Source organism: Balaenoptera physalus (assembly GCF_965194825.1).
Source record: "Balaenoptera physalus genome assembly, chromosome: 12".
Classification (NCBI taxonomy): domain Eukaryota; kingdom Metazoa; phylum Chordata; class Mammalia; order Artiodactyla; family Balaenopteridae; genus Balaenoptera; species Balaenoptera physalus.
Genome location: NC_138897.1, coordinates 77,121,549 through 77,146,887, shown reverse-complemented (window position 1 = coordinate 77,146,887; position 25,339 = coordinate 77,121,549). Strand labels below are relative to the sequence as shown.

Below are 25,339 nucleotides of genomic sequence, written 5' to 3'. Positions count from 1 at the left end.
CCCAATTCATTATAGTCACCAGAGTGTGTACTCTGTGCAGCCATAAGGTTAACCAAAAGTAAAGCAAGCATTTATTAACAAATACCCACATCATTCATTCAGTCCACAAACATTACTGAGTGGCTAAAACAGTCCAGGCACAGGAAATGCCAAAATGAATGAAATCTCAACACAAAGAACTGACAATGGACACTTTTAAGAAAACCAGAAAATCCCCTTGACTTGGAATTATCTGCTTTCCCCACTGGCCTGAGGCTGGAGCCTAGGTCCCTCCCTTTGGCGTTAGTACTGCCATGTCCAGGCCCCTCCTTCAAAGAGCAAACACCCAGGACAGGGACCCCATCAAGCTCACATCCTCAGCTTCAACGTGTTCATCAGTTTATCAGATTGATCTTTCCTGTGCCAGGAAAACCTTGACAGGGATATCATGAGGAGGGGGGAGTTTTTTCTTTAAAAAAAAAAATGAAGGGGGAAGTTAGATAGGGAAAGTGGTAGGAACCAGGGAGACCACAACTCTTAAAATAATATTCAAGGATCACAAACAATGTTGACGTGCTGAATCTACCTGAGACAAACTGGCATCATACATCACAGGGCTTCTGTTTCTTAGTCTGCCTTTTCCTAGACATCAGACTGAGTGGAATTTCCTTCTGCAGCTCCGATATGTACAGATGACTGTATCAAACTGGCCTCAAATACATAAGTTAACAGCAAAACAGCAATTTTTCTCTAGCTAGCCTGTAATTACAAATGTACACATTTATCGACTGGGCAAAATTTACAACTAGCTGGTGTGCCTTCAACACTGCAGAACGGGATTAAAAGGAGACAGAATAAAGATCCCAGCCTTCCCAAGCACAGCCTGCAGCAGAAGGCAGGACTCAGGCAAAATATGCATGGCAGAAGATGGCCACAGTCAGCAGGATAATGCCATTGATGTTCACTATCATCCGCCACAAAGGCTTCTCCGAGGTGTCTGTCATCTTCAGCTTCATGGCTGCCTCCTCTTCCTTTGTCATTTTGGGGCCCTTCTGCTGGTCCAGACCACAAAACAGGTCATAGGCCCGCCTGAAGCATCCTTTTTTCTCCTCAGGAACTTCTGTGTCAGGGGAAAGGCATAAAAGGATTGTTGGATACAGAAGCAGGAGGCACCAGAAAAGGTTTCCAGGGGAGATGCCATTCCATGAAAGATCTGCCATTTTGCAGACATTTCCCAGTTTTCTTGTTTGCAGGAATGAAAATGGTACAAATTTATGTTTGTATAAACATAATTATAAGATGATGTTAATAGATGGATTCTACATCCTTATGATCAGCTTGCCTACGTTTTATCTCTGTTGGGTGCAATGTAAATACATTTTGATTTAGAACAGTCAGAATCAAACAGGAAATAATAGTTTATGAGAGAGAAATGTTAACAATTGGCTGGGGACTGTGACGTATGAAGAACATGGAAAACCCACCTCCCAAACACAGAAACTCATGTTTGTTTGCTATATCACTGAAAAGCAATGAGATTGGCATGACTCAGGAGTGCACTGGCTACACCTGGAAACTCCAAGGCTTCACAACAGATCCAGCCATGTGGTAAGGATTGGTCTGAATAGTCCCTGATACAAGGCAGCAGTGATCAACATTTCCAGGGCTTAAGATCTGATACTGCTGAGTCGAACCATTCAACCGACCTTGCCATTCATAGTGGATACCCACCAAGGGAACTAATTCTGTCCTCTGAGCCCAGGTGTGGCATTAGAGGTAGGCAGACCTGGGTTAGAATCTCAGGTTTGTGACTCACTAGATACAAAATCAAGCCCACTGTGTTTTCAGCACCATGGTCAGGGACCACTGCTCTCCACTTTCCCAGTTCTAAGAATCACAGACTTACTGAATTGGAAAGAACCTCAGTGGTCAAGCACATATATGTGTCAGAACTGGAACCAAAACCCAGCTTTATGGCCTTCTTTTTTTTTTTTTTTTTGCTTTTTTTTTGAATTTTTGAATTTTATTTTATTTATTTTTTTATACAGCAGGTTCTTATTAGTTATCCATTTTATACATATTAGTGTATATATGTCAGTCCACTTTATGGCCGTCTTAATTCACCTCTCATATTCAAGTATATGTAAAGTTGGATAAATAACACCTTCTTCATTAATAAGATTTCCTGAGAGAGTGCCCAGTGTGTAGTAGGGGTTAAGAAGTGTTAGTCCCCTTCCATTCCCTCTCTTTTCTCTCACACACATAAAAAAGATAGACAAACCTCCTTGTACCCCTCCATTTCAGTAAACTCTACCAAAATAGGAGAATGGGGAGGGAGTAGCAAGGAGTTGGGCTCACTAACCAGCCCAAGTGAGAAATGCCTGGTTATCTGGGTCAATAAAAAGTTGGGTGGCCTTGACAAAGCCTTTATGTCTCATTTTCCTCATCTGTAAAATTGGAAGACTTATACTTGCATTATATGCCTTACAAGTATGATGCAGTGCTAAAATGAATCCCTAAAGTATTCATAATTAAAATATGTTATGATCATATCAATATCAGTCATGATGACAATGGTGCTGGTGGTGATGATATGGGGATAATGATGATGCAGCTGCAAGTTTCCTCATGTTGCCATTTCTCAGAGAATGTTGAGGGTCACACCTATTGCCTGCAAAAGCCCTCAAGAAATCTTCATTTATTGAACTTTAATAGGGCAGGGTGTTCAGTCTGATTTCACCATGAGCTCATCAAGAAACAACAGAATTCAAGTGCTGCCAGGAACCTCAGAAGTCACTAAGCCAGTTCTCTAGTCAGTGTAGGAGTCTCCTCTATGGCATCCCTGTTAGAAGCATACTTGCTGCCCACCCCTTTCCAGACAAACACAGAAAACTCTTCCTTAAGTATCAGTAATGACAGTGATAACTATAGCCAATTCTTATAGTGGAGGATTATCTTATTCAATGTTTCCAACAGTGCTATGAAGTGTAGCCTATCATTTAGAATACTATTGTGAGGAACTTGAGCTTTAAAAAAATAGAATCTCTTGCCCAGGGTAGTAAGTAGAGAATTCAGGATTCAACCTCAGTTCTCCCCAAATCCAAATACCACACTGTTTCTGCACTATCCTGCCTCCATACTTCAAGTTAAATTGGAAGCGTTCTTTCCACTCATCTGTCTTAAGCCTTCCCTGTGGTGCAGAGCTAATCTCTTCTTCCACATTAAAACATTCAAAATATGCCTCATCCGTGTTCCTTTCAAATCTGTGATATTCTCACTCAATGTGGAGACATTTTGGGGGGTGGGAGAAGTAGGGGGCATGTTCACACCTGCTTGCCCCAAGGAAGCAGGAAGGGGCAGCCTTTTTCAATACCATGGCCAGCTGCCTATGGCTCTAGGTTCCTTCCAGCACTTGCAGGGTCACATTTCAGAACTGAGAGGTCTTTAGAGATCTCAGAGCAGACTACATCAGAGCTGGGACCATAGGCAAAGCCTCTCCCTTCCTGGGCCTCAATTTCCATGTCTGTAAAATTAGGTGATAAGACCAAACAATCTCTAGGGCCCTTTCCAGAGCTAGTTCTATGAGTTTCCTGATGGCCAGATTCAGACCTTGTTCTGCAGCATCCATGCTCCCCTTCAGGTGGAATGATGAGACCTCCAGCCCAGTACCAGGTAAAACACATATGACCTTGTGCTACCACACCTCTGCACACCACACATCACCACAACCATCCTCCATGTGTGCACCCCTCCCATCTAGGGAGGAAAAGCTGCAACACAGAAGTTGAGGAAAGCATTGCTCCATGATCAGGATAATCATGGCATTGCCTAAGCATTATCTTACTGGACTTCCAGGGAAATTTGATTTTTTAAATATGATGTGGTAAGCCAGTAAGACACAAGACCCTACGAGCCTCTATCCCATCCCCCTCATATCACTAGAACTGACCATAGCTTTGGTTCCAACTTCTTTCAGTTCACAGGCTATGTCGGAAGAGCCCTGAGCCTTCCCTTGTCCCTAGCCAAGCCCCAAACCAAGCCAGGGTGGCACGTATCTCACCCACGCTTACTGAGCACTAAAAACCAGAGACTGAAGAGCTGGGACGATTTGGTATCCCCCTCCTCCCCTTGACCAGACCTTGAGTAAACTGCTCAAAACCCACTTATCCATCTCACCCCACACCCCACTCCTCACTCCCTTCTAGAAGAAAGATCTGAGCTTTGATGAGGCACTTAGTGAAGGCTTCAGTAAGGTGGTCTTGCTGTTGGAGGAGTAACTCTTTAGGGCTTGGGAATAGGCTCTGAGCCACAAATCACCTATTTCAATGGTCTCCTCTGGGGTTTCTTGAATGTCCTCCTCTCCTGCGTCCAGGTCAATACGCTCCTCTTTGCTGTTACGCAGGCTCCAGCACAGGCGGTAGAGCTGTGGAGAAAGCAGAACAGGTTAGCAGAAAGATCCAAACAGTGTCTTGGGCCAAGAAGTTGGGAGAACAAAGAGATGTACATCAAGAAAGGAAAAGGAATGTGGCTCTCAATACCATCAAGAACACAGATAACAGTTCCCATCCACAGCACTATCTCTAAATATGTTGGGAATGTGGATATAAATCTTACACACATGCACACCAGCCCCTATGCTATGTGCATATTCAGAGGCTAAGAGACTGCCTTGAACATAGAAATGTTTTGAATGAATGATCTCATGTTACATATGATAAGTGAATTTGTTCCATTTAGCACTCGTGCTGGGAAACAAGGCTAGACACTCATTTATCCAGACCGGCAGTGTAAGATCAGGTTTTTTGTACTATATTATGGGGGGAGAATTGTAGACTCATAAGCCATTTAGAACAGGGAACAGCTGGAGGTGCAGTTTCTATTGACATGAAACCAGAAACCACTTTACTTCAAGAGGAAGCATGGAATTAAATGTGTTTGGGGCTACAATACTTTCAAAAACTGAGACATCAAGAAGTAATGAATACAACGTAAAGCGAGCCTGTGACAGATTTGGCCACTAACCATGATGGCGGTTCTGCTGCTATAAAAGCAATCTTTGTTTGACATTAAGGTTGGTCACAGTTTTGAAACTTTGGCAGTGAGACTGAAGGTCTCTCAGGGATTCCGTAAGCCCCTGTATTTGTGCACGCACCAGAAAGGGAAAAACAAAACCCTTTCTCTTTCTCTACAGACAAATGCGATCTTGGGTTAACTCTCTAGCGCTGTTCCTTGGAAAACTGAAAAGGACAGAATGTCAGCTGTGCTGGGTTATCAGACTATACTGCTTATGGTAAAAATGACCCGTAATTGGTAATCTTCATCTGCATTGGGAGGGCTGCGAACATACCCTAAACCAAGGGTGACATCTAGAGCTAAAGAAGAGTACTTGTGATTTTTGAAGTCTTGAATCAATTATACTTTGATACTATTTGAAATTTCTTAAATTCTATGGGCAACTGTTTGGAGGCTTAATTGGGAAAAAATAAAGGGTAAATCATACTTCAGATTTCCCTCAATGTGGTGATTTTTATAACTAGGTATGTCCCTTGCTGGGACCCCTGGAAGCTATGACCAGGAGACTGTTACAAGAAATATGTGTTGCTATCTGGGACATAAGCATCCAAGCCAGGGTGACCCCTCTGCCTGCCCATGTGATCTCATTCCCTTGTACCGAGCTGTCACCTGGGGAGCAGGATCCAGAGAATAGCCCCTGGGGTGAAATGAGGCCTGCTGTGAGGACTCCTGCTGAAGACACACTCTGGACACTGCTCTACTGGGAAACCGTGTTTTCTGTCCTGGATCCTTCTACATGACACCAAAAGCAAGGATGGCCTATTTTAGTCATGTGAGTATATGACGTCTGATTGAGCCAAAGGCAACCAAGATGGGTGTTGCAGCATGAACATGAAACCAGGGCAGGACAGGTCTCCCAGATGGATACTCACATGCACATCTGGAATGGGCTTGGTGAAGAGGGAGACAGCCAGGATGATGATGAGAGAAATGACAAAGAGGATGATGGCAAAGTACAAGTAGTGTACACCACAGATAACTGTGGGACAGTTGCTGGGCTCCATGCAGCTCCCAGTTCCATAGGCAAACTCAGCAATCATACGGGACACCCCAATCACAAATCCAATGATCAGTCCCCAAAAGGCTCCCTGTGAAAGAAAAACCTGGGTTAAGAAACACTGTATACAGAAAACAGCTGCGCATTCACTGGGGGGACAGAGGCAAAAGAATAACAGTGAGAGAAATGAAAGCTCCAGGCTATCTAAAACAGAAACAGTGGAGTTCAGAATACGGCTAGGAATGTTACATCAGGCCTTCAGTGGCTGTGTTTACCATGTTTCAGTAATGTGATTTTACGTAAGTCATAAAACAAGGATTCACAAGATAATGGAGTAAAGTGTCTAATAACTGGTTAGAATAGCAACCCAAGGCCTTAATTCCAAAGGCCTTAATTCCCTTTAACTTGAAAAATAATTTGAATTTCTCTACCTGCAGCTACTTTTACCATCAGCCTCCAGATTTAGGCACATTCAGATGTACAACAATTACTGGTGAAGTAATTTGTATTCCTTGAAGACATGGAAAAAGAAAATTGGGTCTTTTGGGGACAGAGGAGAAAGGAATTTTCCATCACCCCCTTTTATAGATCCAAAGTCACTGTTTTTAATTTGAGAACATAAAATTATACTGTGTGTTTTTACATTAAATTTTGGGTTTACATATTAGAATTATGGAAAGCCCTTAAGAGACTAGTAACATTGGGGGACAATTTTTCAGGTTTTTTAAAAAACCCTTTCTTTCCTCCCTCCCTCCCTCTCTTCCTTCCTCCCTCCTTTCCTTCCTTTCTTCCTTCCTTCTTTCTTTCCTTTCAGTCAGTTCTCACCTAGAGGACAAAGTCTGAGTCTACAGGTCATATTTTAAAAGGACCAATGACAAAGCAGAGTGAGCACATAGAAGGGTGGCCAAAAGGAGCCTTCGTGATTTTGTCAAGTGTTGGTCTGAACGGCTCCTTTGCTAGCCATCTGTACCCCCACACTGTATATTACAGGTGTGCTAAATAACCAGCTATTCTTTAAACGTGTCATGTATGTTCATGTCCTGGCTCTTTGCACAGGTCATTCTCTCTACCTAGGAGGGCACAGGTTCATCCCTTCCTGGGAATCTTGCCCTAGCTGGAAGGTCTCCTCTCCTTCTGCCTAGACAGAACTGGGTGGGTGCATCTTCCTTGCTGTGGCTGCAGCACTGTGGACACACCTCCACACCAGCACTGACCACACTGCCGTGTAATCATGCATTCGCTCCTGTCTCCCCATCTGAACTGGGAGCTTGCCCAGAGAAGGAACCAGGATTCATTCCCTGTGTGTTGCTAAAGCCTAGCCCTATGCTGGCATCTGGAAGTGTCTGCTGGATGAATAAATGAATAAGGAAGAAGAAAAAGATGTTCCTTTTGTCCCTCATACACTTTCTCAGTAAAAAAATTATTTCTTAACTTTAATTTGTATGAATAGTATTGATAAAACTCGCTTAGGTTTTCCTTTTCTTTTGGCAATAGTAGTCTGCTCTTATTCCTTTAGTCTCTATTCTCAAGAGGCTCTTGAAAAATCTGGGGGACTTCCCTGGTGGTCCAGTGGGTAGGAATCCACGCTCCCAATGCAGGGGGCCCAGGTTCGATCCCTAGTGGGGGAACTAGATCCCACATGCATGCCACAACTACAAGTTTGCATGCCGCAACGAAGATCCCGCGTGCTGCAACTAAAACGCAGCAACAGCCTAAATAAATTAATTAAAAGTAAAAAAAAAAAAAAGTGTAGCTTAAAATTTATTAAAAAAAAAAAAAAGGAAAAAAGAAAAATCTGGGATCCTTTGAAATTTTCCTCAAGACTTAGTCACCCCTCAGCAAACAGAGTGCGAGACGGGTCCTGAGAATCACTTTGCAGTCTTTGTGTGCTACTCTCCAGAGACTCTGGGCCAGGGCTTCTCACCCTCAGCACTGTGACATTTGGGCTGGATAATTTTTTGTTGGGGGAAGGGGGACAGGAGGGTGTCTTATGCATTGTAGAATGTTGGTCTCTACCCACTAGATACCAGTAACATTCCTCAAATCATAACAATCAAAAGTGTTCCCAAATGGGAAGTCCCTGGCCGTGCAGTGGTTAGGATTCCGTGCTCTCACTGCAGAGGACCCTAGTTTGATCCCTGGTCGGGGAACTTTAAAAATCCCACAAGCTGCACGGCGCAGCCAAGAAAATAAAAATGTTCCAAAATAATGAAATAAGGGCTTCCCTGGTAGCCCAGTGGTTAAGAATCTGCCTGTCAATTCAGGGGACATGGGTTTAAGCCCTGGTCCTGGAAGATCCCTCATGCCGCAGAGCAACTAAACCCGTGCGCCACAACTACTGAGCCTGCGCTCTAGAGCCTGCGAGCCACAACTACTGAAGCCCGCACGCCTAGAGCCCATGCTCTGCAACAAGAGAAGCCACCGCAATGAGAAGCCTGTGCACCGCAACAAAGAGTAGCCCCCACTCGCCACAACTAGAGAAAACCCACGTGCAGCAATGAAGACCCAACACAGCCAAAAATAAATAAATAAATTTTTTTAAAAAAATGAAATAAGAGAATGTTGCATTTATGATGTGAAAATTAGTCATCTCATTTCCTAATTAAAGAGATGAATTTAGTGCACCATTAAAAAAAATGTTCCCAATACAGTAGTTATTGGGTGTTTACATACCCAAAAAGCACTCCCTTTAATAACTTGGAATACTTCTGAAGTTAGTTGAAGAGTGGTTGTAAATAACTGCCAAATGAAGGAGAACAATGCTAACAAAATGTGTTTATTCCTTTCAGAGTGTCATAGACATGGACATAAAGATATATAGCTCTATCTCCTACCAAAGAAACCAAAATAGTAGAATAAACTGAACCTTTCCTTAAGGAATTTTGAAATGTAGGTAATAATCTGGATTTGGGGTATCAAAGCAATTTCTGTTTGACCAAAATTTTTAAATATGAAATATAATTTTAAAATTTTCACAGATACGAAAAATTAATGTTGCAAGACATCACCAAATTTCCCCTGGGAAAAGGAAAAATTACCCCCAGTTGAGAACCATGACAATCTATTCCAATTCTTAGCCTTACTTTTTTTTTTTTAATATTTATTTATTTATTTATTTGGCTGCGCTGGGTCTTAGTTGCGGCACGCAGGATCTAGTTCACTGACCAGGGATCGAACCTGGGCCCCCTGCATTGGGAGCTTGGAGTCTTAACCACTGGACCACCAGGGAAGTCCCTAGCCTTACTTTTTGAAAGCTCTGGTCCATTGCTGAACTGAGTCTGCTTGTGGCCCACTGCAATACCCAGCTGGGCTTCTAGCCACACTTTCCTTACCTGCATTTTAGAAATCTCCCAGTGAACCAGTTTCTGTCAATCCCTATTGAAACGTATTCCAAGATGTGTGCCAATTTCCCTAACCTGCCAAGATCACTTGCATGTTTAATTCTGATCTCTCAAGGCTACTTACCCATGCACCCAGTTTTGTGTCCCCAGCAAATCTGGACTATGTTCCTAATGGCAAATGGCAAAGGAAGAGAGACACATGTTGTGATTTACACACCTCAACTCTGGGTCACTGCAGTGAAGTGTTTCCCTGATATATATCTGTCTCTGTCCTATTGAGAGAAAGGGGTTGTCTAACCAAAAATACATCATTGTTTATATTGTTTCAGACAGTCAGCTACATAGTCAACACCCCTACCCCTTCCCAATCCTTCCCAGGCATAGAGGTGGTTGGATACAGAGACACTGAGCAACATCCCAGTCAGAAGCCTTATCCAAAGGCATCCTTTTAGTGGTGCTTCAAAATCTGCAGCGCTACCCCACTGATGATGGCTCAAATTCTTCAGCCTGGCTTTCAAAGGGACCATGCCTAGTCTAACCTTAACCTGCCTTTCCAGCTGAGTCTTCCATTATCCACACACACAAACTCTCTCAACAGGTGAGATTCCTGACAGTCCCTCATCCCTATCCTGCTTGAGTATCACTACTTGGTCCTTCACTGGGCCCTGAAAAGTGCTGGCTGGAAAATCTAGCTCACTGCCGAACCAAGGAAGTAGCCTGTGCTAGAACTTCCTCTGGAGCTGCTCACCCAGGGGCTACAAACTTCCCAGGGAGTGCCATGCAGTTGGGTCAAAATCACCACGAGTGGATGGAAAACATACATCATTAGTTGGGAATTAATTTGGAACCTGCAGCAAAGAGAAGAAGGGAGTCCAAGAGAATGTGAACCCGGGAGAGTCCCATGGTCCCTGGAGGCTTTTCCATATAAACCCTCAGCAGCACATTCATTCCTGCTTAAGATCTCTGGGAAGTAGAATCCCTCCCAGAGAATATACAAATCCAGATGGGGATTTCTGTTCCAGAATGATTTTTCTAGACATGTATGATACCTACCTGCTCATTGACTCTCTTGCAGAAAATAGCAAGCAGGAAGACAGCTGCAATGGGTGGTCCCAAGTAACTGGTGATGGACTGGATGTAATCAAAGAGCTGCCCACTTTGTGCTGACTGCACAATGGGGACCCAGGCAATGCTGATGCCAATCAGCACCAGCATGAACAACCTGAAATCAAAGCCCACACAATAGGGTGTCAATAAATGCCTCCACATGAATAAATATATATCACTATATGCATATATGTGTGTGTGTATATATATAACTAGCAAATACACATGTACACATAAAGATAGATAGATAGATAGATAGATAGATAGATAGATAGATAGATAGATAGATATAAAGTTTTATATGACCACAGCAAGGAAAAATAATTAGCAAATTCACTGAGACTCTTTTCTTCTGTACTCTGCTTCTTCAGGAAAATCTTCTTCGCCTGTAAGTAAAATGCACTTGATTTTCAATAGTAAAGTAGACCCAGTAACCACCAGGAGAGAATCCCACTTTGAGAGGCAGTGGAGTATAGGAACAAAGGTATGGACCTTGGAGCCAGCTCTCCTTTTTTTTTTTTTTTTGGCCACGCCACATGGCTTGCAGATCTTAGTTCCCCAACCAGGGATTGAACCTGCGCCCTTGGCAGCAAGAGCACAGAGTCCTAACCACTGGACCACCAGGGAATTCCCTAGCTTTCCTCCTTTTGAGTTTCACTTCAAGTCCTGAAAAGATTGGAGGGTTCCTTATAACCTCTGGACTTAAATAGAAGGAAGGCTGTGATTCTCTTATCTCTCTTACCTGAATTTAAGGCAAGACTCTTAAGCTAACCTTTGCGGAGCAATGTTTTCACTCACATATTTCTCCCTCTAAAATGCCCTTCCCACTGCCTCCCATTTACCCAACTCCTATCCACCATTTTGGACGCAGCTCCCCCAGGAGCCTTCCTTAGCTACTGCATGGTGCACTCATGTCTCCCTTCTCTGAGCCCTTGATTGCTCTTACAGGTGTCACAGCAAAGTTTGGAATTGTTTCATGTAACTGTAAGTTCACCTAGGACAGGGACAAACCCCTGGGCAGCAGTCATTGGATGCACAAAAAAAATGTGAGCCCCAGCATAATCTCAGGGCCAAGAGGTCCAGCCCTGGCAAAGTAACAAAATGGGTTTCTTCCCATGTTGCATCTTGAGCCTTATAAATAACAGAAAAACACCAGTAAACTTCTTTCTAAGGAAAACCCAGTCAGGGTAACCGTGCTGCTTCCGGTGAAGCAGAGTGGTGGACTCTGGCTCAGTGGTCAGACCTCCCCTGGGTGCCAGGTGTCTCATCTCCTGAAAGTGGCCTGCCATTTTCCTTTCCTTCCTTTGCCCTAATCTTGCTCATGAGATTTATGAGGTGGCAGCATTCCCTGGGAACCTTTCCCTTGACAGACATTCCAGGGACTTTTTCCACCTCCCCTGAGGAGGTTGGCCTGCCTTAGCCCCATGGAGAGACACAGCAGAGCTTCCGCTAGTCCTCTATCCAGAGCATCTGCTCCATGATAATTGGGAAAATGGGCACACCTGACCCACGGATCAATGCTTACTGCATTCAGTATCCTGTTGCGTCCATTACAAGCGTGCACATAGCCTGGTATTTTAGACTTTACAAAGCATGTTCACAAGCATAATATCACCAAACCCTCACGATGGTCCTGAAAAATGTTATAGCAAAGGTCAAGGTATTGGAGGCACCTGGGCCTAAAAGAAGTCCAGTGAGGAGAGCTGCAGTGTGGAGGGCTGAGAAAGAAAGCGTGGGACAGTAGAAAGGGCCTTGGACAAGGACTCAGTTGGCCATGGGTTCCAGTCCTGCCTCTGCTTCCTGATTTGGGCAGGACGAGCCTCATTTTGTTTATTGATAAACTGAGGTTAGACTAAATGATCTCTGATGTCATTTCCTGCTTCAGAGGGACACTGTTTGATGATCTCCAATTTAAAGTTAAATGCCACTGAAAGCAAATATAACTTGCCACAGAGGTTACTCCCATTCTACCCAGCATGTACCAATCTTCCCCAGCTTGAGGGAAACTCTCTGATCATTCAAGCTTTCTATGGTGCATGACAGGGGGAGCTGAACTTACCTTCCTGCAATCATGAGCTCTTTCTCAGATGCTCTCTTCCGGATCTTGGTGTAGATGTCCATAGTGAAGAGGGTGCTGGCGCTGTTGAAGATGGAGGTCAGGGAGCTCATGAGAGAGGCCAACATGACTGACAGCATCAGTCCTCGAAGTCCTGAAAGAAAAGGAGGTTCTGAGTGGTACATGGAGAACCTCAGCTCTTTTGTGCTTGGAAAGTGTGAAGACTTGGAAAGTTTTTTGCCTTCTGACACCACACCATATTCTCTGATTTATCTCTCCAGAAAGATTAGAACTTTTAAGGAATGGACTGTAGCTTAAAAATACATTGTAAGTCCACAGCAGTCAACAAAGAGCTAGGGACAAAATACACATGAGGTAAATGCTTTGCAGTTGGGTGATTGATGGTGGTGGTGGTGGTGGTGGTGATGGTGGTGTGTGTGTGTGTGTGTGTGTGTGTATGTGTGTGTGTGTGTGTGTGTGTGTACGTGTTTCCATCTGAGCGGACTTTTACAAGGTCTCTCACCCAAAAGATTAATGATAATGAAGAAATATTTAAACTAGGATTCAAAAGACAAGGTTTCAAGAAAGTGAAAAGACAGCCCATAGAATGGGAGAAAATATTTGCATGTATCTAATAAGGGTCTATTATACAGAATATATAAAAAATTCCTACAACTCCATAATAAAAAGACAAATAACCTAATTTAAAATGGGCAAAGGACCTACATAGACACTTTTCCAAAGAAGATAAAGTGGCTAATAATCACATGAAAAGTTGTTAAGCATCAGGGAAATTCAAATCAAAATCACAATAAAATACTTCTTTGCACCCCCTGGAGGGGCTATAATTTTTAAAAAGACAGATAATAACAAGCATGGGTAATGATGTGGAGAAATAGGAACCCTCATACATTGCTGGCACTAATGTAAAATGGTACCACCACTATGGTAAATATTTACTCAAATAGTTAAACATAGAGTTAACATATGACCCATCAATCCCACTCTTAGGCATCTACCCAAGAGAAATAAAAACATAGGTTTGTACAAAAACCTGCACATGGGTGTTCATAACAGTATTATTTATAATAGCCAAAAAGTAGAAACAACACAGGGTCCGTCAACTGATAAATGGATAAACAAAATGTGGTATATCCATCCAGTGGAATATCATTTTTAAAAAAGGAATGAAATACTAGTAAATGCCTACAACATGGATGAACCTTGAAAACATTATGCTAAGTGAAAGACACAAAAGGACAAATATTGTATGATTCCATTTATATGAAATGTCCAGACTAAGCAAATCCATAGAGACAAAAAGTGGATTCGTGGTTGCCTAGGGCTGGGGGGTGGCTAGGATGAAACATAGAGTGATTGCTAATGGGTACAGGATTTCTTTGGGGCATGACGAAAATTGTCTAAAATTGACTGTGGTGATAGTTTCACACCTCTGTGAAATACTAACCAAGGAGAGCACGAGGTTGTCCCTACTAAGGCTAGGAGGCCAGGCCATGCTGAGGGCCCACTATTGAGAGTACAATCCCAGAAGTAAAGGTAACCTTAGGGGTCACCTAGGCCTACCACCCATCTGATACACAAATCCTTTCCACAACTTTTGTTCTGCCTAAACCCTCCAGCAACAGGAGTCTGCTCCCTCTTGGACAGTCCTAACTAGGCAGATATCTGCCTGTTGATAGCCTCAGACAGAGTCCTTACGCCACCCACCAGAAGCGGTATTACTCTTCATCCACTTTTCCATCTTTCACATATTCAAAGACAACTCATATTCTCTTGAACTCTCTCTTCTCCAAGCTAAACATCTTCAGTTTCTTGTACTATCCCTGTATAATAGAACTTGACATATATCTCTACTAAACTTCAGCTTGTTAGCTTCGAGTCAACATTCCTGCTTCTTGAGATCTTTTTGGAACATGATTCTATCATCCTCTAGGTATTGTATCTGTAAATAATTTTATAGCTGTGTTTTCATCTACAGCCTCACAAGAAGAAAAATAAAGGTTGCCTATTCTGATTATTTTGTCATTGGTTGGGATGTTTTTTTAATGGTCCCACTTGAGTGTCTATCATGTAGACTACAGACTATTGGATCTATAGTAGGAGTTATAAAGACCATCTCATCCAACAGTCTCATTTTTCAGTTAATAAAACAAAGGTCCATTTCAAGGAGTTAGTAGGTAGGGCTTCAAGTCTTAGTTCTGCCACTCGCTCGGAGTTACTTTACCACTTAATTGCTCAGCTGGGATAGAGCTTTCTCCCCTCTGTATGATACTCTTCTCAGACTCACATTCATTTATTCACACAACAAATATTTGTTTAACATAATTTTAGAGCAGTCCAGGCAACAAATAACGGTATATCAGAGTAGAGTGATGGAGATAACAAGAGAAGGAGGTAGATGAATATAAGAGATACTTAGGAGGTAAAATGGACAGAATTTGGTGATGGATTGGTGGGGGAATATTTACTGGCTGAGTGAAGGAGGCTGAATCTGCAAATGAGACAAAAAGGAACAGCTGGAAAGGATGGGGGCGGGGAGCGGGGGGGGAAGACAAACAGAAGAGGATAGTGTTATGGAATCCAAAAGAAGGGAATAACTCAAGAAAGATGAGTGATCAATAATGCTGAATGCTACTGAGGGACCAATGGAAAATATCTATTTGATCTAGCATGGAGAGGTCATTGGGGAATCTGGTGTTTACAGAAGCCAGATTCCAGCCAAAAGTGAGGAATGGCAATGGTATATGCAAATGCAGCGTTTTTGTGTACTATGTGCCACACAGCTTTCTGTCATGCACAATCCACTCTAGCACAGTATTCAGAGCTACAGTCCTCACCCAGGATCTGCCAGTCTAAGGAAATAGCATAAACACGCCATAGAGGCCAGGATCCCAGCCAGAACTCTAAAAGAGCCATGATTCTTGTTAATTGCAACCTTAATTAATAAGCAACCCAGCTCAGTGGAATAGTTAACTATTACTCCCATTTTTATAGAAGTTGAATGCAAAGGGTTTGCCCAAGGTCATCTATCCAGTCTGTGGTTTAAAAAAAAAAATCCAAATTCCTAAATTCTAGCCTTCAGCTGAGTTAACCATGCCAGACGCTGAGTTACTGTGTGGCCTTGGAAAAGTCACTTTCTCTCTGTAGGCCTCAATTTCCCCAACTGTAAAATGAACAGGTTTGACTAGATGATCTCCATGTTTCCTTTCAGTAATAAAATTTTATGTTTATTCTTAATTTTCCTGATCAATACCTTTGAATTTTTTGTCTCCCGAGACCCCTAACCTAACGAGATTTCCATCCCTTAAGCCAGAATTAGATTTTTCTTCAACATGAAGATGAACAGTAACCATACAGGTCTACCCCAAAACTAACTATTCTGGACTCTAAGTATTCACTTTCTTAGGACACCACATGCTCTATAATGAGAAACCCCCTTGTATCCAATCTACCTACTGCCTTGAACTTCCTCATTCTAGAGCTAAAATCGCTCTTTGCCTTTCCCTCCATGTTTTTCCTTGGAACAGCCTAGAAGTCAATTCATTCTCCAGGTAAAACTCCATTTAGTTCAAGCCTCATGTTAATGTCTGTTGGAGAGCATCAAAAGACTTTCTAGATGAGCATGAAAAAGTCGTGTTTTTCCCTAACATGTTTTCAGATCATCTCCTTTCCATGCCTGACTGATGGACAAGTGTCAGGACTCATGGAGCCCAACCAAGCCAGATGTCTCCTCCCTACTAAGGCAAGACCTGCTTAAAACTGAGGACGCCTGGAATGAGGCTTTCCCTACTAGCGCCCCGGGCTCAGAAATGGCTTTGCCCCAGAAGGCCCACAGACAGCTATGTAGATACGGCCCAAGCCCAATCAGCCTCCCAAGAAAGACCCTGCCAGCAGGGACAACTCTCACCATTGGGCATGAGCTCCACCACCAAGGTAGGGTAGGCGATGTTGGTACAGCCAACCTTGGTGCCGCAATATTTCTCACACTCCGAGGGGACAGTGCAGGCAATTTTTTCTGAGGAGAGATGAAGAGTCATGTCAGCAAGCAGACATCTGGGAACTATTACCAGGATTCACCTTCTTAAGACAGGGCTTCAAACAGGACGTTCCTGCCCATGGCCCTGAAATGGTTCCACAAAGAGCACAGCTCCCACTAAGCCCTTCCATGCCATCCCCCTGCCCTGCTGGTCCTGACCATTCCCAAGCTCTGCCTGGGGAAGAAAGACAGTTCCTAGGCAGATGAGGGAGAAGCAAAGAAATGCTTATGCAGGAAAGGAGAGGGCATGGTCCTCAGACTTTAGCTAGCTACCCTGCTCAGCAGTGACTGTGTTCTTGTTTCTCCTGAAGATCACAGTGACTTGCGGTTCCTAATTTTGAGGTTTGTTTTCAACAGCTCTTGCAAGTAGGGTTGAACATCTAGACAACTAAGGGAATTCCCCAGTGGGAGGAATGTGGGGTAGAACTTCCCAGATGTGGAAAATCTGGGCTAGAAATAGAAAGGCAGTAACCTGGGAGGGGAAGGGGACATGATCTAGAGACTTGGAGGAAGTTCTAAAAACTTCTATAGAATTCAGATCTATACGCATTTATTAGGTACCTACTACAGGTAGGTCATTTAGTGCTGCCCCATATAGTACCGAATCATCACAGCACCATCTCAAATATTTGTCTGTGTGTTATATCCATTATACTTTAAAATCTTCAGTTAGATATATTTTTCTCATGACAGGTGAGCCAGTATAGGAGGGTGAAAGCACTATTAGGAGCATGTAGCCAACGGCAACAAGTGCCCCCAGACTGTCTTGTCTTCATTTTGGAAGGTGCTCACCAAACTTTCACTCTGTGGTGCTTTTTGCCATTATTTTATATTCCAGGAAACAGTTTGGACCTGGGATGGCTGACCAAAACACACACGCAAACAGAAGTGTAGGAGAGGCCACAAACATGCCAAGGAAGAATCTAACACCCTGGATAGCAAAGTGCAAGGCTCAGGGCCCCTTCACAGAAATGGTCCAGGAAACAGGGCAGCAGGCAGTTAGAGACTGGCTGCGGTCCTTTGACATTAAGGGCATCATACACACTACTATAGCCTGGGGGTTGGGGAGAAGACAGAGCAAAAAATAAGTAAATATTAGCTAGAAGAAGCTATAGCTGGAGGCATGACATGACTTCAGAGAATTTGCAAAAGGGGAAAAATAATTGCCAATGTAAAGAACCAGGGAACACAACTCCACACATTCTATGGCCTCAGGTTGCTCACTGTCTGGGGTAGGGGGGTACAATAATGCTTGGTAATCATGGCAAGAAAAGAAGAGGGCAGAAAAAAAGAAACAGGGATCTACAGGGCTTTAGAAGTGACTTGGAGCCAGGAAAATGGAAGAGAGAGGTCGGCAAGTCCAGCAGAAGGCATCACCTGTGTATAGGATGCGGCTGATCATCCCCGGCATCACCATGAGGAACATGGGCAGCAGCTTCAGGTACCCACACATGATGCAGCCGGCCTTCACGTGTGACATGTTTTTGGCCGAGAGGCACCGCTGCACAATGACCTGCCAGGGAAAGCCCAGTGAGGGAGGGGTGTAGGCAAGAGACCCCACAACAGGCTCTAACCACCCCAGCTTCCCCCACCATCCCGGGTCTTTGGCCTGGCACTCTGATGTCACCGAGGCTCAGCAGCCCTCAGACCACATGAGCCCTGCCCTACCTTTCCCAACCCCACAAGCCACAGGCAGACAGGAGTCTCTGTACCACCCTGGGGAAGACCCTCTCCTCCCCACACATCCAGCGTGGGTACCTGATCTGTGCACCAGTACCACAGGGCGAGGATGGACAACCCAAAGATGAGCCCAGGCCATGGCAGGTCTCCCTTGAGAGGATCTCGGAAGAGGTGGAAGGAGTCAGCCCTTGGGGTGTAGCATTCTTTCCTGATGGTGGTGTTTCCATCAGAAATCACAGTTGGAATGGCATTCATGTATTTCGTCATGAAGGCATCATACCCTCCCACTTCGTGAAAAGCTGGAAAACAGTGGTAACATAAGTCAACATCCTGAAACTCTCAACTCTTCATAGCAGTTTCTTCCTGTGGATGCCTGAGAAACCCACAGCCAGAGCCCTCACTGTGGGGTCTTGGGCAAGTCATTGTCCCATTCTGGGCTTCAGCTTTCTCATCCATAGAATGGGATTATTAACCCTGCCCAGCCCCCTCAGGGGGCTACTGTGAGGGTCCAAAGCAACAACCTGTGAATGTACTCCAACCATAAACTTCTTTACAAAGGGAAAGTATTTGAATTATTAAAAGAAAGACCTTGCTTTTGAACCAGATTCAAAGACTCTGTTTTTCCCCTCACCTCCTGCTATCAGCAGTGGCCTTTGGGATTCTGGACACAGACCCAGAGACACAGACTAGGCCCCCAGTCCCAGCAGTGTGGTGGGATGGAAGAGAATGGGTGAGGAAGTCTGGAGCCCTGCCACCTCTTGGCTGTGGGAATAAGGCATTCCAGCCCCTGCCCTGCAGAATAAGGCATTCTTTCCCCTGCTCGAGACCCCTGAGGACCACTGGGGAAAATCAAATGGAAGCTCTTGGAAAACATAGCATAGAGAGGATAAGAGGCTTCACAGGACACACAGAGAGCATGGGCCCCCTTAAAAATAAAATGGCATTTTATGTCCTCCCATAACAAATACCTCTGTTTGTAGGGTTTCCAGTCTTCTCCTTAGGATTTCATAGACAAATAAAATTTCAAAACTGGGAGGGTGGGGACTACAGCGTGGCTGATTTTTTTTTTAATTTATTTATTAATTTATTTATTTTTTACATCTTTATTGGAGTATAATTGCTTTACAATGTTGTGTTAGTTTCTGCATATAACAAAGTGAATCAGCTATATGTATACATATATCCCCATATCCCCTCCCTCTAGAGCCTCCCTCCCACCCTCCCCATCCCACCCCTCTAGGTGGTCACAAAGCACCCAGCTGATCTCCCTGTGCTATGTGGCTGCTTCCCACTAGCTATCTATTTTACATTTGGTAGTGTATATATGTCCATGCCACTCTCTCACTTCGTACCAGCTTCCCCTACCCACCCCCCACAGTCTTCTCAAGTTCATTTTCTACATCTGCGTCTTTATTCCTGTCCTGCCCCTAGGTTCATCAGAGCCATTTTTTTTATTCCATATATATGTATTAGCATACAGTATTTGTTTTTCTCTTTCTGACTTACTTCGTAGCTGATTTTTAAAATTTTACCAAATCAGGAAATAAATAAGAAAATGGTCAATTTATAAAAGAAAGGACATTTAACATCAAAATGTAGATGACATAATCTGAGATTTAAGAAGCAATATTTAAATATATTTAGCCTAATAGATAATTTAGCCTTATCCTTTTTTTGTCCAGTTTCTCTGTGGAGAGAAGACCTCTCTGTGACATCAGAGGCCCACACTGGGGCCCAATGGCCCAGACTGCCTAGAGAGGGCAGCAAGGAATCCAGGTATTGTCTGGGCCGGGCCCAGCCTGAAACCTCCAGGGCTAGGGAAGGTGTCCCTTCTACTCCCAGTCTACTCCCCTGGGGAGAGCAGAGCATACCCAGCTCACTGTCTAGGTCAGCAGTAGGCAAGGAGGCTGGACTCGTTTTTTCTCCCTGGGCCTCTACCTCTGCCTCCCCACCTCCTCAGCCTGCCCCAGCCCCACTTACCAAACCCAGTCAGGATAAAAGACCCCACCAGCATGATCACCGTCTGCAAGGTGTCCGTGTAAATCACAGCTGCCAGGCCCCCTGAGCAAGCAAAGGAGACAAGGCATCTAACCTCAGGTAGGAGGGCAACCTGTCAGCCCACCTCTTTTCCCCACCTTCACCCCCACCCCCACTCCTCTCCCTCTGCACACCTTCTGCACCCCTCAGTGTGCCTTCCTTTCCTTCCCTCCCTTGTCCTGTTACAGAGGTCTGCCACCCAGCATGTTCCAGTATCTCCACTTTTCACAGAAATGCTGGGAAGGCCTTGGGGAAAGAATGTTTCTCCCTATTTGAGGACAGAGAGCTTGATGTGACCGCTTTAAGCCAGGAAATGGCTATGGTGAGAAGCATCTGCGCAAACAAAGGCAGGGAAGAGCAAAGAGCTGACATCTCTACAAGATGTCTGGGGACATAACCAAATCAGTCCACTCTCTCTTCTCTCAGGCCATCTGAGTAACTTCTTATTCCCAGCACCATGGGGCTCCAGCTGGGCAGCAAGCTCCATCACTGGCCCTGGCCCCCCTAACTGGGCAGAGCAACCTCTGCAAAGGTGCCCCATGGTCACTAGTGCTGCCAGCTTCTCCGGTCACCTCTGGAGCCTTCCTCTAAGGTCTCTGTGTGTCACTCCCTCCCTTCCTCCCTACAGTGCCTCCCAGTCCCTGTCACATCAAATCCAAGGCCTCTGTCTGGCTTCCAAGGCCCCCGCACTGTGACCCCACTTGAACTATCAGGTCTTAGCATCGTCTACACCCCCCACCCTCAGCTACCTCCCATTGACGCCCCTCCTCCAGCCGAACTCATCTGCTTGCTCACCCTGCCCTGGCCCTGCCACTCCCATTCCTGACTCCATTCCCTTGCTCCCACCTCTCCCCGAGCCTGGCACTCCCTCCCTGCTTATCCCGACTCAGCCAAGTTCTCTCCACAACCTGCAAAGCCAAACCCTGCCCCACCTCCTGTAAGAAGCTGTCCTGACTGTTCCCACCAACACTGGATTTTTCTGGGGCCACCTACAACTGTTTCCTCGAACATTTTCCTGGGTGGATCTCTTCCTTGAGAGGAGAAGCCACATCTTCACAAGTGCCTAACCCCGAGCTGGGCTTGGGCTGAGTCATTCAAGGGGACTCACCTGTGATTGTGTAAAGGGCAGTGATTACCAGTAAGATAAAGATGGCCAGGTACAGATTCAGGCCCAAGGCCATGTTGATGAATATGGCCCCAGAGAAGATGTCTGCCTGGAAGGAGAGAAGAGCTGGGGTTGGGGGGAGAGAGGCCGCTGGCTGCAGGGTGCATGGGGCCTGCCTGAGGCACGTCAGCAGCAGGGACAGGGAGGAGAACTTGGAGGGGTTAGCAGAAGCCGACCCCCAAGTAGTGCCGATGCCTGTGATTTCCGAGGCCCCACGTTGGCCCACACCCCTTTGCCCTTTGGCTGAACTCCCACAATTAGAGGTTCATATTTTTATCCCCAGTTGAGAATATGAAAGACAAGTAGTGTACAATTCCATGTATACAAAGTTTCTAAAATAGTCAAACTCATAAAATCTGAGACTGGAATGGCTGTTACCAGAGGCTGGAGGAAGGGGGAGTTATTAATCAACAGGTATAATGTTTCAGTTAAGTAAGATGAATAAGCTCTAAAGATCTGCCATACAACATCGTACCTAGTCAACAATATGTATTATACACTCAAAACCTGTCAAGAGGCTAGAGGGCAAGCTAAGTGTTCTTACCACAATAAAATAAAAATAAAAAACAAAAGGAAGACTTTCCTGGTGGCACAGTGGTTAAGAATCTGCCTGCCAATGCATGGGACACGAGTTCGAGCCCTGGTCCAGGAAGATCCCACATGCTGCAGAGCAACTAAGCCCATGCACTACAACTACTACTGAGCCTGCGCTCTAGAGCCCGCGAGCCACAACTGCTGAAGCCCGTGCGCCTAGAGCCGGCGCTCCGCAACAAGAGAAGCCACTGCTATGAGAAGCCTGCGCACCACAACGAAGAGTGGCCCCCGCTCACCGCAACTAGAGAAAGCCCGTGCGCAGCAACAAAGACCCAACACAGCCAAGAATAAATAAATAAATTAATTAATTAATTAATTAACTTTTAAAAAAATGATATGAACACCTGAGAGTCATGCTCTATTCCTAAATTTCCCAACAAGTTTATTCAAGATGATAATAGATATTACATGATAGAAAAAAAAAAAGAATTCCATAGTCAAAGAGGTCTGTGAAATACTGGATTAAATAAAGTTAAGGCAGTTTCTTTACCACACAACTTCTCTGAGCCTCTAATATACTGTGAATCCCCAGGAGGAAAACATAGTAAATGACCCTTCACAAACTTATTTAACTATGGAACTCTGTTTGCCAAGGAACAACTATTAACACCTTGAGGTTCCTCCCAACCCACTTTGTAGACTGCTGCTCTAAGCTATTATCCTTCATTTACACCTCAGTGTAAAAGGTTTATCTGATCTATTCCCAAAAGCAAGTTTGAGTGCTGGAGTCCATGAGAGGGAAACCCTGCCTCACCCTGGAGTGGAGAGAGATGTTACCAACATTGTAATTTTATCTCCTCTGCCCAGATGGGATCCATCTTGACTCAGACACAACCAGAGCATCACCACGAACCTCTTGTGTGGCAGGCTTGTTGATAGGTGGATTTATCTAGATTATCTCATGTAAATTTAGGGAGAATTGCTCCCTCTTCACCCCCGAATTCACCAGTTCTTGATGCAGTTCTTTTTCCCCCTGCCTCATTTAGCTCCATAAAGAAACTTCTACTTGGCTGGATGGTGCAGTTGCTAATTTAAACCAACAGAGAGCACTGGAGTCACCCAAAATGAATGTTCAGGTCCTCTCCAAAATACTACCAGGAGGACAGTATTAAGGGATGATGGTGGTGAATTTTTTGTTTTCAAATCTCTAGATGCAAAAGAACCTGATTTCCCCTAGATGCCACAAAGGGCTGTTTTATTGCATAAAACTGAACACATTTCAGGGCATGTAAAGGGCCACCCCATCAGAGCCCTGGGGAAGGGCGTCCTTGCATCTCCACTCGATTTTTATCGTTCCCTCTACACCTCCCTGCAGCTCCTCGGTGCCCTCCAGTGGCTCAGGTCCCCACCAACCAAATCTCCTATTCCCTGCCTCCTGGTTGGAAGAGAGCTCGTCTCACACCAACTCCAAGCTTCTGTGTTAATGCCCGGCCTCCTCCCCCAAGTTGGCCCTCCTGAGGACCTAGTGCCTTAGCTCCCTGAAGATCCTCTAGTCCCAGGGGACCTACTGTCATTGTCTTCCCTGGAAGAGTAAGAAAGGCAGACACAGGAGGTGGGGAGAGAGATGGTGACTTAGAAAGAGACCCCCACCCTCAGGGCTGGTGGTGAGAGGACCTGGGTTTTAACCCCAGCGCTGCCACTATAGGCCTGAGTGACCTTTAATAAAACATTTTGCCTCTCTGTGTCTCAGTGTTCTCATCTTTAAAGTGAAAAGCTCTGACCCCTGGGGCTTGTGATTCTCAGTGGCTGGAAGTGAGAAAGACCTGCAGCTGAGGAAAGCATTCCCCTCCCAGATCTGAGACATCTTCTACCTTGCCCTCTGCAGCAGCTAAAGCTGAAGAGGAAGAAAGAGCCCCCAGCTGCACATTAGCCTCGCTAAGGGTGAAATGGCCACCCCTCCTTGACACTGCACTCTGGGCCACCTGAAATTGTGATGAGTATTCACAATGCCAGTGCCTCCCCTCCAAGGCCTCTGTACTGTCACTAAAGTTATTTCAGTTAAAGGGGCTCCATTCATTGGAATGCTGTTAAATGTGCACACTTTAGATTCAGTGGATTAGCTAATAAGCATAAGTGAGCTATAAAAAAATTCCAAGGCTGCTACTGCCTTTAAAATGCCCTTGGTTGGTTTACTTTCCAGAGTAGTTAATTTGTAATGCTTTATGACAACATGCCATAGTAGACTATGATACCCTCATTAATATTTGCCTTACCATCATTAGTCACAAATAAGTAACTCACAACTCCTAAGATAACACAATAAACAAAGTCTATAAAGACTTATGGGAAGTCTTGGGCTAATCGAAATCTTGTTCTTATGATATGCATTCTGTTTCCAGCTAACAGGGCAGATAAAGAATTCCAAGGAGACCTCCCTCATGAATTGAAGAAACCTAGAACAAATGCTTCCTCCCATTCTTTTTTTTTTTTTTTTTTTTTTTTTTAAATTGGACGCCATTGAATCTTTTTTTTTTTAATTAGCACCTTTAATTATTATTTTATTTTATTTTATTTTATTTTTTTTTTTTTTTTTTTTTTTTTTTATTTTTTGGCTGTGTTGGGTCTTCGTTTCTGTGCGAGGGCTTCCTCTAGTTGCGGCAAGCGGGGGCCACTCTTCATTGCGGTGCGCGGGCCTCTCACTATCGCGGCCTCTCTTGTTGCAGAGCACAGGCTCCAGATGCACAGGCTCAGTAGTTGTGGCTTACGGGCCCAGTTGCTCCGCGGCATGTGGGATCTTCCCGGACCAGGGCTCGAACCCGTGTCCCCTGCATTAGCAGGCAGATTCTCAACCACTGCGCCACCAGGGAAGCCCCTTCCTCCCATTCTTTTTTTTTTTTTTTTTTTTATTAAATACTAAAGGTTTATATCATTTTTTTCCACCTTCAGTTTGCTTTGCATGTCCCTTTCTGCAGTTTTTTTTTTTTTTTTTTTTCTCACACACACACACTGTATTTTATTTTTACAAGAGATAAATAGACTGACACCAAGCATTGTACATGGATGACCACAACAAAAGCAACAATGATTGCAATTACCAAACATGAAACACACTCATACTATGTCATAATATTGACATTCAGTCCAGTAATCCTCCACTGTAACAGCTCCTTTACTTTGCAGTGAAAATTGATTTGTATATTCTTTGCCTCTGAGTCCTTGTGGGATTTTTTTTTTTTTTTTTTTTTTTTTTGGCTGTGTTGGGTCTTCGTTTCTGTGCGAGGGCTTCCTCTAGTTGCGGCAAGCGGGGGCCACT

The 25,339-nt window shown here is 44.5% G+C and overlaps 1 protein-coding gene across 7 annotated transcripts in view; it reads right to left on the bottom strand.

Moving 5' to 3' along the window:
• Positions 1 to 25,339, bottom strand: part of LOC309639781 (sodium/glucose cotransporter 1) — a 142,978-nt gene that overhangs the window by 21,183 nt on the left and 96,456 nt on the right. For 5 of the 7 annotated variants that reach the window (XR_014251850.1, XR_014251851.1, XR_014251852.1 and 2 more), the window contains exons 6-14: positions 21,436 to 21,541; positions 20,271 to 20,351; positions 18,369 to 18,589; positions 17,988 to 18,123; positions 16,482 to 16,589; positions 12,557 to 12,707; positions 10,444 to 10,612; positions 5,925 to 6,140; positions 4,297 to 4,402 (exon numbers count right to left, since the gene is read on the bottom strand). Coding sequence is in view for 3 of the 7 variants with exons in the window: in XM_082417472.1 (XP_082273598.1) it covers positions 4,297 to 4,402; positions 5,925 to 6,140; positions 10,444 to 10,612; positions 12,557 to 12,707; positions 16,482 to 16,589; positions 17,988 to 18,123; positions 18,369 to 18,589; positions 20,271 to 20,351; positions 21,436 to 21,541 (1,294 nt within the window). In the remaining 4 variants the exon portion in view is untranslated. Of the gene's footprint in view, positions 1 to 48; positions 1,100 to 4,296; positions 4,403 to 5,924; positions 6,141 to 10,443; positions 10,613 to 12,556; positions 12,708 to 16,481; positions 16,590 to 17,987; positions 18,124 to 18,368; positions 18,590 to 20,270; positions 20,352 to 21,435; positions 21,542 to 25,339 lie in introns of those variants that run through there. The other 2 variants (XM_082417470.1, XM_082417471.1) reach the window with 1 other exon arrangement.